General features: G+C 38.5%; 1 protein-coding gene across 1 annotated transcript; it reads right to left on the bottom strand.

Annotated features, from left to right (window-relative positions):
- Positions 1 to 17,638: 17,638 nt before the first annotated feature.
- LOC139900929 (uncharacterized) lies at positions 17,639 to 18,703 on the bottom strand. Its single transcript, XM_071883677.1, has one exon. The coding sequence runs from the start codon at positions 18,701 to 18,703 to the stop codon at positions 17,639 to 17,641; it is 1,065 nt and encodes a 354-aa protein (XP_071739778.1).
- Positions 18,704 to 18,935: the final 232 nt, after the last annotated feature.

The raw sequence follows: 18,935 nt of genomic DNA, 5'->3' as shown, positions 1-18,935 counted from the left end.
TGTTTACTTGAAAAATGATTGCTTAACAAATTTTGTTGGAAACTATATATTTTTAACATGTTAATATTATGTGATATATTAATCTCTTAACGCGTTTGATATTATGTGATAGATGTCTACCTCTAGAACAAGTCCCATTGACTCACTTAATAATAATGAAGAGTCAAATGTAAATTGGAATGATTCGTGGACTGATTCACAAGTTCCCGAAGAGGAACCGGAAGAAGAGTCGGAACCGGAAGAAGAGTCGGAACCGGAAGAAGAATCGGAGCCGGATGAAGAAATAGAACTGGTGGGGGAAATAATAAAACGGTTAAGTAAAAGAAAATCCTCAACCAACCGACCAAGGTTAATTATGGTCAATGGTGTTTCCGCCAAGGAAGCAAAATATTGGGAAGATTACCAATTCTCCAATGAATCGGATTCCGACGAGAATTTCGATGATGTTATAGAAATTACCCCAACTGAATTTAAAAAGGCAAAAGAAAATAATAAGGGAAAGGGCATAAAAATAGAGAAATCTAATTCCAACCCCGATGAACTTTATATGTATCGTCAACCGCCGAAGTCCTTAAGTTGTAACAATGACTCGGGAACCTCTAAACCACCAGGTTTTTCTAAACCAATGTGGATAACGATCGCTCGTATTAGGGGAACATCATATATCCCTAGAAACTTGGCAAAACGAACCAAAACCGAACAAGAAGAAATGAGCGAGTCGGAATAAGATAGTTGTATTCGTGTGGTGTAATATATGTAATATAGTGTGCTTATGCTTTATGATATATGTAAAAATTGCTTGTATTAATAAGTATTTTTTTTTATTATGAATCTAACTCTTGTCTATTTTACAGTATAAAAACACAAAATGGATAGACAACCCAATATTTTAAGAGACCTACCCGGAGACATGATTGATGAAATCTTGTCTAGAGTCGGTCAGAATTCTTCGGCACAACTATTTAAGGCGAGATCAGTTTGTAAGACATTCGAAGAACGTTCCAAGAATGCCTTGGTTTATAAAATGCTTTCGTTCGAAAGATGGGGGATATCACATTGGAAAATCCATAAGTTACGATGTGTTTACTTTGACGCATATATTGCGGGGAACCCAAATTCTATTCTACGCAATGGGTTAAGAAATTATTTTGACTCAATATATCCGAATATTGGACTTCGTGATTTAGAAAAAGCGGCTAACATGCAACATAAAGAAGCATGTTATGCTTACGGATTAGTAATGTTCGCTTCTCACCAAAGTGAGAACAAGAACATCGGCCTACAACTATTAAACAAAAACGTTCCCACAAGTGACGGAGTCGGTAATTGGGGTAAGAAATGAGGTTTTTAGATTGTTACGGGACTGTTGGACATTACGTAACCCTCGTCCCTTTGACGATGTTACAACACGCTGTCTTATCAACGGCCATAACGGTTATGTTCCACAAGACCAAGGATGGGAAGTAATCCTAGTAAAACCAGAATGCATGACTTGTTTCTGGACGTATGAATTACGTGTCTTTATTGCCTTTGCTGAACGACTTGCGTACTAGCTAGAATTATCTTCACAACCATCTTGTATCAAATTTATTGTGTGCTATATTTCATGCTATATGTAAAATAAGCGGTATTGTAAGTTTGTAAAATATTGTGTAAAAGTTTGAACGCGAAATATTATTATAATCAGTTTTTCATATAGAATTGTAGTAGTTGAATTGTATATTAGCTACTAAGTATGAACTTAACGGGTAGGTACTACCCGAATTTAAACTTATAAAACGCTAATATGAAGAAAAAGCTTTTATAAATGAGTTCATATTATGCTACGAAATACTATTAACTACTCTTAATATTCTGTATGATTAACTTGTTCCATTGGACTATTTTGAAGGAAATGGCACCGACTACTCGACACACCGTGAATATGAATGAAGAGGAATTCCGTACTTTTCTAGCTTCAAACATAGCCGCAGTACAGGCTGCGCTACATACCAACAATAACCTTGGATCTAGCAGTACAGGAAATCGTGTAGGATGCACCTACAAAGAATTCACTGCCTGCAAACCTTTGGAATTTGATGGAACCGAAGGACCGATCGGATTGAAACGGTGGACCGAGAAGGTCGAATCGGTGTTTGCCATAAGTAAGTGTACTGAAGAGGACAAAGTGAAGTATGCTACGCATACCTTCACAGGTTCTGCGTTAACATGGTGGAATACCTATCTAGAGCAAGTGGGACAAGACGATGCGTACGCACTACCGTGGTCAGTATTCAAGCACTTGATGAACGAGAAGTATCGTCCCAGAATCGAGGTCAATAAGCTCAAGACAGAACTTAGAGGGTTACGAACCCAAGGATTTGATATTACCACGTACGAAAGACGATTCACAGAATTGTGCCTATTGTGTCCGGGAGCATTCGAAGATGAGGAAGAGAAGATCGACGCGTTTGTGAAAGGATTACCGGAAAGAATCCAAGAAGATATAAGTTCACACGAGCCCGCCTCCATACAACAGGCATGTAGAATGGCTCACAAACTAGTGAACCAGATTGAAGAAAGAATTAAAGAACAGACTGCTGAAGAGGCCAATGTAAAGCAAGTCAAAAGAAAGTGGGAGGAAAACGGTGATAAGAATCACCAATACAACAACAACAGCAATCGCAACAATTATCCCAACAATCGCAACATCAATCGCAACTACAACAAACGGCCCAACAACAACAACAACAACAACAACAACAACAACAACAACAACAACAATCAGAAGCAGCTATGCCAAAGGTGTGAAAAGTATCACTCGGGGTTCTGCACCAAATTTTGCAACAAGTGTAAAAGAAATGGTCATAGCGTGGCGAAGTGTGAAGTCTACGGACCAGGGTTTAATAGAACGAAAGGAACAAATGGTGTCGGAACGAGTAATGGCGGAGCAAGTAGTGTCGGAGCAAGTTATGCCAATGTAGTTTGTTATAAATGTGGAAAACCGGGCCACATTATTAGAAATTGCCTGAACCAGGAGAACACGAATGGACAAGGCCACGGAAGAGTTTTCAATATTAATGCGGTAGAGGCACAGGAAGACCCGGAGCTTGTTACGGGTACGTTTCTTATTGATAATAAATCTGCTTACGTTTTATTTGATTCGGGTGCGGATAGAAGCTATATGAGTAGAGATTTTTATGCTAAATTAAGTTGTCCATTGACGCCTTTGAATAGTAAATTTTTACTCGAATTAGCAAATGGTAAATTAATTTCAGCAGATAATATATGTCGGAATCGAGAAATTAAACTGGTTAGCGAAACATTTAAGATTGACTTGATACCAGTAGAGTTAGGGAGTTTTGATGTGATAATCGGTATGGACTGGTTGAAAGAAGTGAAAGCAGAGATCGTTTGTTACAAAAATGCAATTCGCATTATACGAGAAAAAGGAAAACCCTTAATGGTGTACGGAGAAAAGGGCAACACGAAGCTACATCTTATTAGTAATTTGAAGGCACAAAAACTAATAAGAAAAGGTTGCTATGCTGTTCTAGCACACGTCGAGAAAGTACAAACTGAAGAAAAGAGCATCAATGATGTTCCAGTCGCAAAAGAATTTCCCGATGTATTTTCGAAAGAATTACCGGGATTACCCCCACATTGATCCGTTGAATTTCAAATAGATATTGTACCAGGAGCTGCACCAATAGCTCGTGCTCCTTACAGACTTGCACCCAGCGAGATGAAAGAACTGCAAAGCCAATTACAAGAACTTTTAGAGCGTGGTTTCATTCGACCAAGCACATCACCATGGGGAGCTCCTGTTTTGTTTGTCAAGAAGAAAGATGGTACATTCAGGTTATGTATCGACTACCGAGAGTTGAACAAACTTACCATCAAGAACCGCTACCCACTACCGAGAATCGACGACTTATTTGATCAACTACAAGGCTCGTCTGTTTATTCAAAGATTGACTTACGTTCCGGGTATCATCAAATGCGGGTGAAAGAAGATGATATTCCAAAGACTGCTTTCAGAACACGTTACGGTCATTATGAGTTTATGGTCATGCCGTTTGGTTTAACTAATGCACCAGCTGTGTTCATGGACCTTATGAACCGAGTGTGTGGACCATACCTTGACAAGTTTGTCATTGTTTTTATTGATGACATACTTATTTACTCAAAGAATTACCAAGAACACGGTGAACATTTGAGAAAGGTGTTAGAAGTATTGAGGAAGGAAGAATTGTACGCTAAGTTTTCAAAGTGTGCATTTTGGTTGGAAGAAGTTCAATTCCTCGGTAACATAGTGAACAAAGAAGGTATTAAGGTGGATCCGGCAAAGATAGAAACTGTTGAAAAGTGGGAAACCCCGAAAACTCCGAAACACATACGCCAGTTTTTAGGACTAGCTGGTTACTACAGAAGGTTCATCCAAGACTTTTCCTGAATAGAAAAACCTTGACTGCATTAACGCATAAAGGGAAGAAATTTGAATGGAATGATGAACAAGAGAAAGCGTTTTAGTTATTGAAGAAAAAGCTAACTACGGCACCTATATTGTCATCGCCTGAAGGGAATGATGATTTTGTGATTGATTGTGACGCATCAAAGCAAGGTCTCGGTTGTGTATTAATGCAACGAACGAAGGTGATTGCTTATGCGTCTAGACAATTGAAGATTCAAGAACAAAATTATACGACGCATGATTTGGAATTAGGCGCGGTTGTTTTTGCATTAAAGACTTGGAGACACTACTTATATGGGGTCAAAAGTATTATATATACCGACCACAAAAGTCTTCAACACATATTTAATCAGAAACAACTGAATATTTGGCAGCGTAGGTGGATTGAATTGTTGAATGATTACGATTTTGAGATTCGTTACCACCCGGGGAAGGCAAATGTGGTAGCCGATGCCTTGAGCAGGAAGGACAGAGAACCCATTCGAGTAAAATCTATGAATATAATGATTCATAATAACCTTACTACTCAAATAAAGGAGGCGCAACATGGAGTTTTAAAAGAGGGAAATTTAAGGGATGAAATACCCAAAGGATCAGAGAAGCATCTTAATATTCGGGAAGACGGAACCCGGTATAGGGCTGAAAGGATTTGGGTACCAAAATTTGGAGATATGAGAGAAATTTTACTTAGAGAAGCTCATAAAACCAGATACTCAATACATCCTGGAACGGGGAAGATGTACAAGGATCTCAAGAAACATTTTTGGTGGCCGGGTATGAAAGCCGATGTTGCTAAATACGTAGTAGAATGTTTGACGTGTTCTAAGGTCAAAGCTGAGCATCAGAAACCATCAGGTCTACTTCAACAACCCGAAATCCCGGAATGGAAATGGGAAAACATTACCATGGATTTCATCACTAAATTGCCAAGGACTGCAAGTGGTTTTGATACTATTTGGGTAATAGTTGATCGTCTCACCAAATCAGCACACTTCCTGCCAATAAGAGAAGATGACAAGATGGAGAAGTTAGCACGACTGTATTTGAAGGAAGTCGTCTCCAGACATGGAATACCAATCTCTATTATCTCTGATAGGGATGGCAGATTTATTTCAAGATTCTGGCAGACATTACAGCAAGCATTAGGAACTCGTCTAGACATGAGTACTGCCTATGATCCACAAACTGATGGGCAGAGCGAAAGGACGATACAAACGCTTGAAGACATGCTACGAGCATGTGTTATTGATTTCGGAAACAGTTGGGATCGACATCTACCGTTAGCAGAATTTTCCTACAACAACAGCTACCATTCAAGCATTGAGATGGCACCGTTTGAAGCACTTTATGGTAGAAAGTGCAGGTCTCCGATTTGTTGGAGTGAAGTGGGGGATAGACAGATTACGGGTCCGGAGATTATACAAGAAACTACCGAGAAGATCATCCAAATTCAACAACGGTTGAAAACCGCCCAAAGTCGACAAAAGAGCTACGCTGACATTAAAAGAAAAGATATAGAATTTGAAATTGGAGAGATGGTCATACTTAAAGTTGCACCTTGGAAAGGCGTTGTTCGATTTGGTAAACGAGGGAAATTAAATCCAAGGTATATTGGACCATTCAAGATTATTGATCGTGTCGGACCAGTAGCTTACCGACTTGATTTACCTCAACAACTCGCGGCTGTACATAACACTTTCCACGTCTCGAATTTGAAGAAATGTTTTGCTAAAGAAGATCTCACTATTCCGTTATATATCGCTTCTGGTATCTTTTCCTTTGTTGAGAGAAGCCTTCATATATATCGCTTTTGATTAGGCACTTTAGACATGGTGTCCAGGAATCTTCCATCAAGTTTGAAAGAATCAAGCTTAGATGGTTCCTCCTGTAACCTTCCAGGATAGGGTACACGAACCGGAGTTGTGGTGGACAACTGCTGAGTATGCGTCAATTTGTTCTTGATTCTAGCTGACCTTCTCCGTGGTTCTTCTCCTGGGATTACTGAGTCCATTTGCTTAGCTTCCTCTATGTGGGGATTTTAGATAGTATTACTAGGTAACCTTCCCTGGGGTCGGGTTTAAAGGCGTTGTGATAACTGTCTGAGCTGTGTTTCTAGACTTTTGAGAAGAGTCAGTTGATTTCTCATTAGTATCTATGTCTGGTCTTGTCTAGATGCAGTTCTCTGATTTAGCTGTTGTTGTCCTTGAATGAACTGTGTCAAATGATCATCAGTTCTGAGAGTGGGGTTGGCTACTTTTGTAATTTGGGTGGTTGGGGAGTTTTTCTCAGCTGGTGGACCAGTAAGTGGAAGTGGCTGATCGTAGGTCAATTGAGATTGTTGGGGTGGATAAGGTGGATAACGATAACGAAAAGGTTGGTTGTTTCTTTGGAATTGGTTAACCCTAGGTTGTTGATTGAAGCCGGGATTTGATTGACGAGCTGGATATTGAACGTAACAGACTGTGTAGTGACCCGAACTTTTCCATGTTTATATATATATTAATTGAGATTGATATTTACATGATTAAATGTTTCCAACATGTTAAGCAATCAAACTTGTTAAGACTTGATTAATTGAAATATGTTTCTTATAGACAATTGACCACCCAAGTTGACCGGTGATTCACGAACGTTAAAACTTGTAAAAACTATATGATGACATAGATATGGATATATATATATATATATATATATATATATATATATATATATATATATATATATATATATATATATATATATATATATATAGTTAACATGATACTATGATAAGTAAACATATCATTAAGTATATTAACAATGAACTACATATGTAAAAACAAGACTACTAACTTAATGATTTTTAAACGAGACATATATGTAACGATTATCGTTGTAAAGACATTTAATGTATATATATCATATTAAGAGATATTCATACATGATAATATCATGATAATATAATAATTTAAAATCTCATTTGATATTATAAACATTGGGTTAACAACATTTAACAAGATCGTTAACCTAAAGGTTTCAAAACAACACTTACATGTAACGACTAACGATGACTTAACGACTCAGTTAAAATGTATATACATGTAGTGTTTTAATATGTATTTATACACTTTTGAAAGACTTCAATACACTTATCAAAATACTTCTACTTAACAAAAATGCTTACAATTACATCCTCGTTCAGTTTCATCAACAATTCTACTCGTATGCACCCGTATTCGTACTCGTACAATACACAGCTTTTAGATGTATGTACTATTGGTATATACACTCCAATGATCAGCTCTTAGCAGCCCATGTGAGTCACCTAACACATGTGGGAACCATCATTTGGCAACTAGCATGAAATATCTCATAAAATTACAAAAATATGAGTAATCATTCATGACTTATTTACATGAAAACAAAATTACATATCCTTTATATCTAATCCATACACCAATGACCAAAAACACCTACAAACACTTTCATTCTTCAATTTTCTTCATCTAATTGATCTCTCTCAAGTTCTATCTTCAAGTTCTAAGTGTTCTTCATAAATTCCAAAAGTTCTAGTTACATAAAATCAAGAATACTTTCAAGTTTGCTAGCTCACTTCCAATCTTGTAAGGTGATCATCCAACCTCAAGAAATCTTTGTTTCTTACAGTAGGTTATCATTCTAATACAAGGTAATAATCATATTCAAACTTTGGTTCAATTTCTATAACTATAACAATCTTATTTCAAGTGATGATCTTACTTGAACTTGTTTTCGTGTCATGATTCTGCTTCAAGAACTTCGAGCCATCCAAGGATCCGTTGAAGCTAGATCCATTTTCCTCTTTTCCAGTAGGTTTATCCAAGGAACTTAAGGTAGTAATGATGTTCATAACATCATTCGATTCATACATATAAAGCTATCTTATTCGAAGGTTTAAACTTGTAATCACTAGAACATAGTTTAGTTAATTCTAAACTTGTTTGCAAACAAAAGTTAATCCTTCTAACTTGACTTTTAAAATCAACTAAACACATGTTCTATATCTATATGATATGCTAACTTAATGATTTAAAACCTGGAAACACGAAAAACACCGTAAAACCGGATTTACGCCGTCGTAGTAACACCGCGGGCTGTTTTGGGTTAGTTAATTAAAAACTATGATAAACTTTAATTTAAAAGTTGTTATTCTGAGAAAATGATTTTTATTATGAACATGAAACTATATCCAAAAATTATGGTTAAACTCAAAGTGGAAGTATGTTTTCTAAAATGGTCATCTAGACGTCGTTCTTTCGACTGAAATGACTACCTTTACAAAAACGACTTGTAACTTATTTTTCCGACAATAAACCTATACTTTTTCTGTTTAGATTCATAAAATAGAGTTCAATATGAAACCATAGCAATTTGATTCACTCAAAACGGATTTAAAATGAAGAAGTTATGGGAAAAACAAGATTGGATAATTTTTCTCATTTTAGCTACGTGAAAATTGGTAACAAATCTATTCCAACCATAACTTAATCAACTTGTATTGTATATTATGTAATCTTGAGATACCATAGACACGTATACAATGTTTCGACCTATCATGTCGACACATCTATATATATTTCGGAACAACCATAGACACTCTATATGTGAATGTTGGAGTTAGCTATACAGGGTTGAGGTTGATTCCAAAATATATATAGTTTGAGTTGTGATCAATACTGAGATACGTATACACTGGGTCGTGGATTGATTCAAGATAATATTTATCGATTTATTTCTGTACATCTAATTGTGGACAACTAGTTGTAGGTTACTAACGAGGACAGCTGACTTAATAAACTTAAAACATCAAAATATATTAAAAGTGTTGTAAATATATTTTGAACATACTTTGATATATATGTATATATTGTTATAGGTTCGTGAATCAACCAGTGGCCAAGTCTTACTTCCCGACGAAGTAAAAATCTGTGAAAGTGAGTTATAGTCCCACTTTTAAAATCTAATATTTTTGGGATGAGAATACATGAAGGTTTTATAAATGATTTACAAAACACAAGTACGTGAAACTACATTCTATGGTTGAATTATCGAAATCGAATATGCCCCTTTTTATTAAGTCTGGTAATCTAAGAATTAGGGAACAGACACCCTAATTGACGCGAATCCTAAAGATAGATCTATTGGGCCTAACAAACCCCATCCAAAGTACCGGATGCTTTAGTACTTCGAAATTTATATCATATCCGAAGGGTGTCCCGGAATGATGGGGATATTCTTATATATGCATCTTGTTAATGTCAGTTACCAGGTGTTCACCATATGAATGATTTTTATCTCTATGTATGGGATGTGTATTGAAATATGAAATCTTGTGGTCTATTATTATGATTTGATATATATAGGTTAAACCTATAACTCACCAACATTTTTGTTGACGTTTTAAGCATGTTTATTCTCAGGTGATTATTAAGAGCTTCCGCTGTCGCATACTTAAATAAGGACGAGATTTGGAGTCCATGCTTGTATGATATTGTGTAAAAACTGCATTCAAGAAACTTATTTTGTTGTAACATATTTGTATTGTAAACCATTATGTAATGGTCGTGTGTAAACAGGATATTTTAGATTATCATTATTTGATAATCTACGTAAAGCTTTTTAAACCTTTATTGATGAAATAAAGGTTATGGTTTGTTTTAAAATGAATGCAGTCTTTGAAAAACGTCTCATATAGAGGTCAAAACCTCGCAACGAAATCAATTAATATGGAACATTTTTAATCAATAAGAACGGGACATTTCAGACTGAACCATCAAGGTTTTTGTACTCAACTTGATATTCTTCAGTGGGTTGCGGGTTGGTACAATTAACACAGGCCTGGACCTGGTTAACTTGCTGCGGCTGCATCTTCAATTCTCCGAGTTGTTTGGTAAGAGACTCCATCTTGTATGTGAGAGATTTTATGGCCTCTGTTTGATTATTGAGTGCGGAGAGTGGTGCAGATGATGAAGTTGTTTCACCACTGTTCCAGTCATGATGATGCATTATCATGTTTTCGAGCAACTCCCATGCTTCGTTTACGGTTTGGTTCATCAGATTTCCTTGAGCGGCGGAATCGATCGTCGTCCTATGATTTACCATAAGACCATTGTAGAAGGTGCAAATTTAGGCTAACCGTTCTAACTGGTGGGTAGGGCATTTCTTCAGCAGGGTTTTGAATCGCTCCCATGCAGTGTAAAGAGATTCATCATAACTTTGTTTGAAGTTAATGATGTCATTCTTAAGCTTGGTTTGTTTAGAAGGAGGGAAATATTTGGTTAAGAATTTAGTAGCCATCTCCATCCAAGACGTGATGGAATCTTTTTCCAGTCCTTCAAACCATGTTTGTGCATGATGGATGAGAGTATAGGGGAACAAGTATAGCCGGACTATATCTTGTCCTATCCCTAGCTACTTGTAGGAATTCAAAAGAGATATGAATTTATCAATGTGAGAATTAGGATCATCATTTGGTAATCCATGGAATTGACAGCCATTTTGGATGAGTTGTATGATGTGATGTTTTAACTCGAATGAGTGTCCTTGAATCTATGGAAATCTGATTGGTCCTCCTAGACCTTCAATCGAGGGTTTAGTGTTTTCTACAAAAGTAACGCGTAACGCCATTTGTTTTCTGATTCTTGCTTCCTTGCGTGCTATAGAGATTATGGCGTCTAGATCAGGTACGAATAACAACGACCCTGGTCTAGATCAGGTTTGGGTCATACAATGGGTATGCCTCTTTTTGTTGTTTTAAATTTAACAGATAAACTAGGTTCCTAATTTAGTCTAAGGTAATCTAATGAGTAATCTAAGGTAATCTAAGATAGTCTAAGGTATTCTAAGCTAAGGTAGTCTAAGGTATTATATTATAAGGTATTCTAATTATCCTAATTATAGATATGTTTTTGGTTCTTGCTACTGATTCCCTGGTATTTCGATAACAGAGCTTCGCACGAACTATTCAACAAACCAAGTGGCTAGGCCGACTACGGAGAGGCAAGATCCTTTTGGTTCCAATATAATTGGAGACTGTTCGGAAAATCCAACAACCAAGTCCGTGTATAATTTTCTTTCTTAGACACCACTTAAATGTTTGTGAATGAGTTTGATAGAGAGTAGTATTGTCTGATAGCAGTTCCCCGGCAGCGGTGCCAAAAACTTTACTTCCACAATGATATGGCCAAAACGGACGGTTTTGTTTGTGCGATGTCGTCAGGTCGCAATGCGTCAGCTCTGACTATCAAAGGGGGTATTAGTTTTAAATTTATATTTAGCGGGGGCTAAATCTTACTACTCCTTATTATGAGTAAGGGAAGTATGACCTAGAGTCATATTTTTGAGATATCTGTAGAATCGAACCTATATCTAAAACTTAAGATAATTATAAGGTGCAGGAGTAGTGGGTGATTACCTAATATTGGGTTTTCTAGATTAGGAAAATAAAGTAAAGTACGATAAAATTTGTAATTCAGATAAAGCTAAAACAAGTGCATGTTACGATTTCATCAGTTACTTTGCCGATTTTATGGAATGCTGGCTCATGGATAGGCATTGACCTTGTATTTACTATACTAGTCCTAAACTCCCCTGTCATAAGACATGTCACTGGGTAATGCGATAGGCTTGAAGATTCTAAATAGACAGCAACATCCCTTACCCCCGACGCCCGTGCAGTCTGACTACAGGCATACACGTTCAGACGGCTCATCCAATTGAGCGACTCAGTTGGGTGAAGTATTAACATTCCAAAATGGTCTAAACTTTCTTAAGTATAATAAAATAGATAGTTTTCCATATCCGAGAGACGCGATGTATCTTAATGCTTTCGTTAATGATTGGTTTAAAAGATAGTTAGGCCCATAAAAAGAGTTTAACCTATAAAGAACACCATGGCCAAGTCAAGCTGACTTCCATGAATACGTTCTGTTATCCTAATGGTCCAATCCTTTATGTGTTCGAACAAACAGTTCCTTAATTAACTAAGAATCCCTCAAGCGGGGTGCAATGCTTGAGACCGCGTTATGGTGAAGTGTACTAGTCAACACTAACCGTGTTCCATGGCCTTACTTAGCAGAGGTACATCTTACAACAACCGTTGTGCTTCAGCTTGCACGTACGAAGTTTATATGCTTGGTGACTACACTAGCATGGTTTGGGACCGACAATGTACTAGGGGTCTAGTCAGATGTTTCACTACGAAAGAGTCCTCATTCGGAATCCAAGGCTCGATGGACTTACTACAGTCGGTGTACATCAGTCAAACTTACGTTGTATCCGATAGACTTTTCTTACCAAGGGGAGACACAAATAGTGTACTCTGAATCGGGGTTCGCGAATTCCCAATAACAGAGCCAACTACGTTCTATTAGTTGGAAAAGCGATTGAGTTCAAAGCATAATCACAAAGCATTTTGATAACATACACAAACCATAATATAGTTTCGGCATTATAACTGATTACGTCATAACATACACTAAAGATAACTACTCGCTAATCATGGCAACAGTATCACAAAGCATAATAATGAAAGACATTATATAAAGACAAGGGATAGAAGTACCAGTAGATTAAACAAGTTCTGAATACAAAAGTGACAACTTCAAGACTCTAGACCGCTCCTAATACAATCTTCGGCGTTCTTTTCCGGGTACTAGGTTTCCCGCACAGAGTCGAAGACCTTGAAAGTATGACTAATATTGTACAAGAGAGAGAAAGAAGTGAATTGAAGTATGTGTTGGAATGAATGAAAAATACCCTTTAAATAAGCCAAAATTTTCCCTGCTAACGTTTGGCAGGCCGTTTGCAGGGGTCATTTGCCAGACCAGGCCGTTTGCTTGGGCCGTTTGCTTGCGCCATTTGGCAGGCCGTTTCTGAGCCAGACAAGCCGTTTGGTAGGCCATTTGGCTTGCTTGGTCAGCTGGTTTTCCTGGATCGCAACTTGATTTCTTGTCTTTCACCGTTTTCGTTCTAGAATCTTCGTTTTAGCTCTGATTCTCTTGATTCTTTTTGCACCATCTTCGTAATTACTTGTTCTTCAATTCTAAACGACGAAGTGGGTATTTTGCCGATAAAGTTCGAATCTTTCTTGTTTTTGGGCCTTAATACCGTGGTGAAAACGTGACTTTTTAGCCAATATCAATGGCTCGTTGGTCGATGTTAGGATTTGATGTTCAAAGAACGTTACCTGAGAACTGTTATTATAACTGCGCAGATAGAGTGTTGTGAGGGATGATTTTTCTCCTTCTAAATTGAATTGGTCCTTATGAGAAGCTGGATGTGTGTATTTATAAGCAAGAGTAGCTGTCCTTTTCTTTCCACGTGGGCGACAAGAAAAGGAAGAGGGGACATAATTGTACTATTCTGCTGCATTGGATCATGCACTTGCGTGGTCCCCTCCACGTCGTGCTGTTTTACCATGTCCTACCACTTGTACGATTACTGAGTTTCTGTCCTTGATGTCTTGTACTGTCTGTTATCTTATTCATTCCCAGCCTTTACTTAGCGCAATCTTCCGGCAGCTCAATTGCGAGATATCATTGGCCGAACTGCACATTATATTGTGAACGATAACAATATTACGTGATATGTTAGCGTATTTTATGCACGATATGTTTACCGTATTTTATGCACGTCATTAAGTCCCCCCAGTTCTATGGTATGCGTAGTTCATTCGTGCATGGCGTAGAACTTTTATCATTTCGTCTTGAGTTGCGATGTGATAGTTCTGACGCAATAACCATTGGGTTCCGTAACTGTCACTTTCACAGTCAGATCTTTAAATCTACTACCTCGCTGTCAGATCTAATCTAACACGTGTACGGTTCAGATTCGTTCCGTATTCTCTCTCCTTCTTTTTCTCCCCTATAAATACTTCGACACTTCTCATTTTCATATTTACTTCTATCTTCTTCCTTCTCTCACACACACATTTCTATAATGGCTGCAAGTAGCGCGAGCGCCGATTTTTCTAAAGTAGGAAATATTATGTCGGATGTAAGCTAGGAGTATATAAACAAGCTTCTTACGTGGTATCCTCCCATTAAAGAGTTCAATCCTTTTGTTCCTAGCTTTCGTGATCGAGCTAATTGCCCCCTACATGGCAAGGTCGCGATTTATGATTTGGTAATGGAGAGGGGTAATATACGCATTCCTCCCACCAACTTTTATATGTTAGTGCTTTCTCACTTCAACATCGGCATTGGGCAGCTGGATCCAAATGGCGCTTGCATAGTGTCTTTGTTTCAAATGTGGTGCCATGCGCACAATTTTACACCCACTGTGAATCTCTTCCAAAACATTTTCAGCTATGAGTGAGTCGATCAGAGCTGGTATAGTTTTAAAGATAACCAGGGGTTTACTCGAGAGCATTGGTGGAAGATTCCCCCCAACTGGAAAGAGAATTACATTTTTGTCGATAATACTTTTATCCCTTCTTCTTATGCCAATATGAAGCAGTGGCAGTATGGTTTCAACACTGATTTAAACTGTGCACCTGCGTTAAGTTCGGTGGAGCATGATATGTTAGACAAGTGCGTGGGCCAATCTTTGTACATGCATATGTATCAGAACATTTCCTTGTACGCTGGTGGTATCTCTAAACATTGGCCTCATCCAGATTGTTGCCCTTGCTTTATGCAGCACCTCAAAGGTTAGCGAATTTCTTAGAATTCTTTTGTGCATTGCGCGGCTCGTGATTAATGCATCGTTGTACCTTGTGTTTTTCTTCTTTTCAGAGATACCATTTGTAGCGTATCTTAAGACGGATAAATTGGTGTATGTAGCTTCTTCCTACGCCCCACTGCGCAAAACTTCTGGTTGTGCTCGCTCATCTGGCGCGCCCCATAGTTCTTTACGTACGCGCGAGTCTGCTGAAGCGGGGTCATCTAGTCACCATCCATTTTACGTTGGTAAGCGGAAATTGACACCCAAGGAATTCAATGACATGTTTGCGCCTTTTATTCCCCACTTTATTTATAACCCCTCATCTTCTTCAGAGCACGGAACTCCTGGTAAAATTCTGATTGCGCGGTTGATTACCTTACCGTATTTTATTGATTTAATATATTTCTGTCTTTTTCAGATGACTATGATGATGATGATGATGAGGAGACGGTCCCATCAAATTTTGTCGATACTTTTCCTCAGGGCGAGTGCCAAACCGGTGAAGATTTAGGCGATGATGTGGGCGTATATGCAATGGACGAGGTGCGAGCACTGCGAGAGGAAAATCAGCGCTTTCGCGAAGTATTGGAAAGGTCCAACTCTGAAAGAAAGGATTTGTATCTCAAGCTAGGGTTGCTCTTTCAGAGAAAACACAAATGGAGGAAGACATAAGCGAATTAATGGATCGCCATTATGCTTTTGTCTAGGAGACATGCAAGTCGGAGCGCGAGTTTAAGTGTTTAAAGGCTGGACTTACTCACATTGTCAGTAATGCGCTTAATTGCGAGACGGTCAACTACGCTTATAACTCGTTAGTGAAGGCTGTCCAGGATCAGGAGCACATTCGATTTTGGAACTTCATTAAGAAGCATTTGACTGTTCCTGACCCTCCACCAGCTGCTATCGAGGCTCGTCTTACTCCCAACGACGAGGCGATTGCCAAAGAAGTGGCAAAATCCTTAGAGAATATTGAAATTATCCGTCTAAAGAGATATTCGCGTGATCCGAGGATGACAATGCATGATTTAATAAATGCCGAATTGTAATTAGCGTATGTGTAGTTTTGAAAGATTTTTATTCTTTAACTTTATATATGTAACTTTGCGCTTTTTATGTAATTAATGAAATATGATGTTTATAAGCCTTTTCACCATCTTTCATATTATTGTCATTGTTTAGTGCGCATAAAGTTGTGTAGATTGTTTTGCTTGTCTCATGATATTGAGTTTATGTGCTTTTCATGCTTTGTGTTGTGGGCTTGCAAATAGACCCGATTTTATACTCAAGGCTTATTAGTATTGATCTCTATGTATATTGTTGTGCACACAACATACATATTGACACAACACTTTGTCGCGTGTGTTCAAGAGTCTTCTAAGTGTGCCAATACTTAGGATCAAGGTCAAGGGTGAACAACCTTTCATTTATAGTCACAACTTACAGATCTCTAATTCTGTGTGGTGGGGCTAGGACAAACCAATTTCTGTCTCCCTCCGGTAAGTAAAGCTAGCCTGTCACCAAACAGGCTTCTACCGTGCGGGAGCTAGAGAAGACATCCCTTACGTAGGCAGGACCAGGCCGGACAACTTCCGTACATGGACAATTTAAGTCAAATAGCTGTTCTGCTTAATACAAATACATGAAATTGTAGATTGGAAATGACTTGATGTATGAAAAGTGTAATTGTAAAGACATTGTTTAATAGTGAAATTAGCTACTAATCTATCTTTGAGCGTAATAATAGTATCGCTACATGTAAACTAAGACAAATTAAGGGAATCATCAGTTCCTTTACTTTCTTTATTACATATAACATCGCTTCAGCGCGGTAGCGTGCCAAGTGCGTTTAATTGCCTTACCATTGAGCTCCGCCAGTTTGTAGGTTCCAGTTTTGCTAATTCATATGATCCTGTAGGGGCCCTCCCAGTTGGGTTCTAGCTTCCCAGTATCTTCGATTCTGCTTGCCTGGTTGTCACGCCAAACAAGATCACTAATCGCATACGTGATAAATCTAACCCTATTATTGTAATACCTTGCGATTCATTGTTTGTTGATAGCTTCACGTGCGGCTACCATTTCCCTGCGCTCTTCCAGTAAATCCAGATTAGTGCGCAGATCTCGAGCGTTCTTGTCTTGACTAAATCAGAATGTTCGCTCTGTGGGTATGGCTATTTCTGCAGGCAAGGCTACTTCCGAACTATATACCAGGCTAAATGGCATCTCTCTGGTGCTATTCTTTGGTATTGTGCAGTGCGACCAAAGGACTTTAGGAAGTTGATCCACCCATCCTCTTTGTTTCTTTCCTAACCTTGCCTTGATCCCATGGACTAAGTCCCTATTGGTAACTTCTCATTGTCCATTAGCTTGAGGGTGCGCAACCGACGTGAAGCTTTGTTTTATGTTCAGCCCTTGACACAAACTGTGAAAAGGTTCCCCTTGAAATTGCATTCCGTTATCGCTCACTATTTCATTAGGGATGTCGAACCTGCAGACAATTCTTTCTCATAAAAAATCCCTCACCTTTTTACTCGTAATTTTGTTCAGCGGTTTTGCTTCTACCCATTTGGTGAAGAAGTTAATCGCAACTACCAAATAACCAGTGCTTCCTGACCCGGTGGGGAACGACCCCACTATGTCGATAGCCAATTTGCAGAAGGGCCATGGCGACGTTATGGTAATCATCGAGTGGCGCGGCGCTTTACTAATGGGCACATGAAACTGACATTCTTGGCATACCCTTATTCTTTCAGCCGCGTCGTTATACATGTCGGACCAGCAATAGCTCAATCTTTTAATTTTTTCTGCCACCGTTCTAAAACCAGAATGTAAAGCGCAAACTCCTGTGTGAACGTCGTCTATAATCTTCTCAGCTTGCTTGGGCCCAACGCAGTGAAAGCTCAGCCTAAGATATGATTTTTTATACAGGACATCATCGCGCAGTTCGTACATCGGAGCTTTGACTTTTATCTTTTTGGCTTCTTTGTCATCTTTGGGCAGCGACCCCGTTTTCAAAAATTCAACGTTGTTGGTCATACAGCAATGCTCAGCTTCTTCGATGACAGTGGTTAGTTTACTGAGTTCAATTGATTTCTTGAAGATTTGTTCGACTAAAACTTTCTTTTTAAGATGGTTAAACGTCAGCGCGACCAACTTGCTAAACACGTCCTCCTGCATGTTCTGACTTCGAGGTATTTGAATTATTTTCGAATCATCAAATTCGATGATTGGGGAACGCAGTAGGGCCAGGTACACTTGCATTCCTTTGTCGTGAGCATCGAAAGTGCCATTAATCTGGTTGGCGATTAGCTGGGAATCAACGTATGCGTCGAGTATTTTTACTCCAATTTTCTTAGCCATCCTTACTCCTGCCAGCAAGGCTCCATACTCTGCTTCATTTTTTGTCGCTTTAAAGTTGAACCTAAGCGCATAAGTGTGTTCCTCATTATCGAGACCAGTGAGCAATAATCCTGCACTTGCTCCTTCCGGACCACTCGCACCATCAGTATACAACTCCCAAAGTTTGGGTACTGATGGTGTGATGTTTTCCAAATCTAGCATAATCGGCATATCGGAAGTGGTTTCGGCTAGGTAATCTGCTAGTATCAGCCCCTTGACTGAGCTTCTAGAACAGAAGTTAATCTCATGTTCTCTCAACTCGATTGCCCACTTCGTTAGTCATCCCGACTTATTTGGTTTATACAGTATTTTTCAGATAGGCTAATCTATTAATACCACTATCAAATGAGCTTGGAAGTATCGCCGTAGCCGTCGCACGGTAATCACGAGTGCATATATGAAC

The sequence above is a fragment of the Rutidosis leptorrhynchoides genome, chromosome 1 (genome assembly GCF_046630445.1).
Source record: "Rutidosis leptorrhynchoides isolate AG116_Rl617_1_P2 chromosome 1, CSIRO_AGI_Rlap_v1, whole genome shotgun sequence".
Lineage (NCBI taxonomy): Eukaryota > Viridiplantae > Streptophyta > Magnoliopsida > Asterales > Asteraceae > Rutidosis > Rutidosis leptorrhynchoides.
Note: the sequence above shows the minus strand (reverse complement) of the source record. Positions and strands in the feature narration are given on the sequence as shown.

What these genes read in the sequence shown, in the direction of transcription:
- LOC139900929 (XM_071883677.1), bottom strand. Translation starts at nt 18,703, where the DNA reads ATGCCGATTATGCTAGATTTGGAAAACATCACACCATCAGTACCCAAA.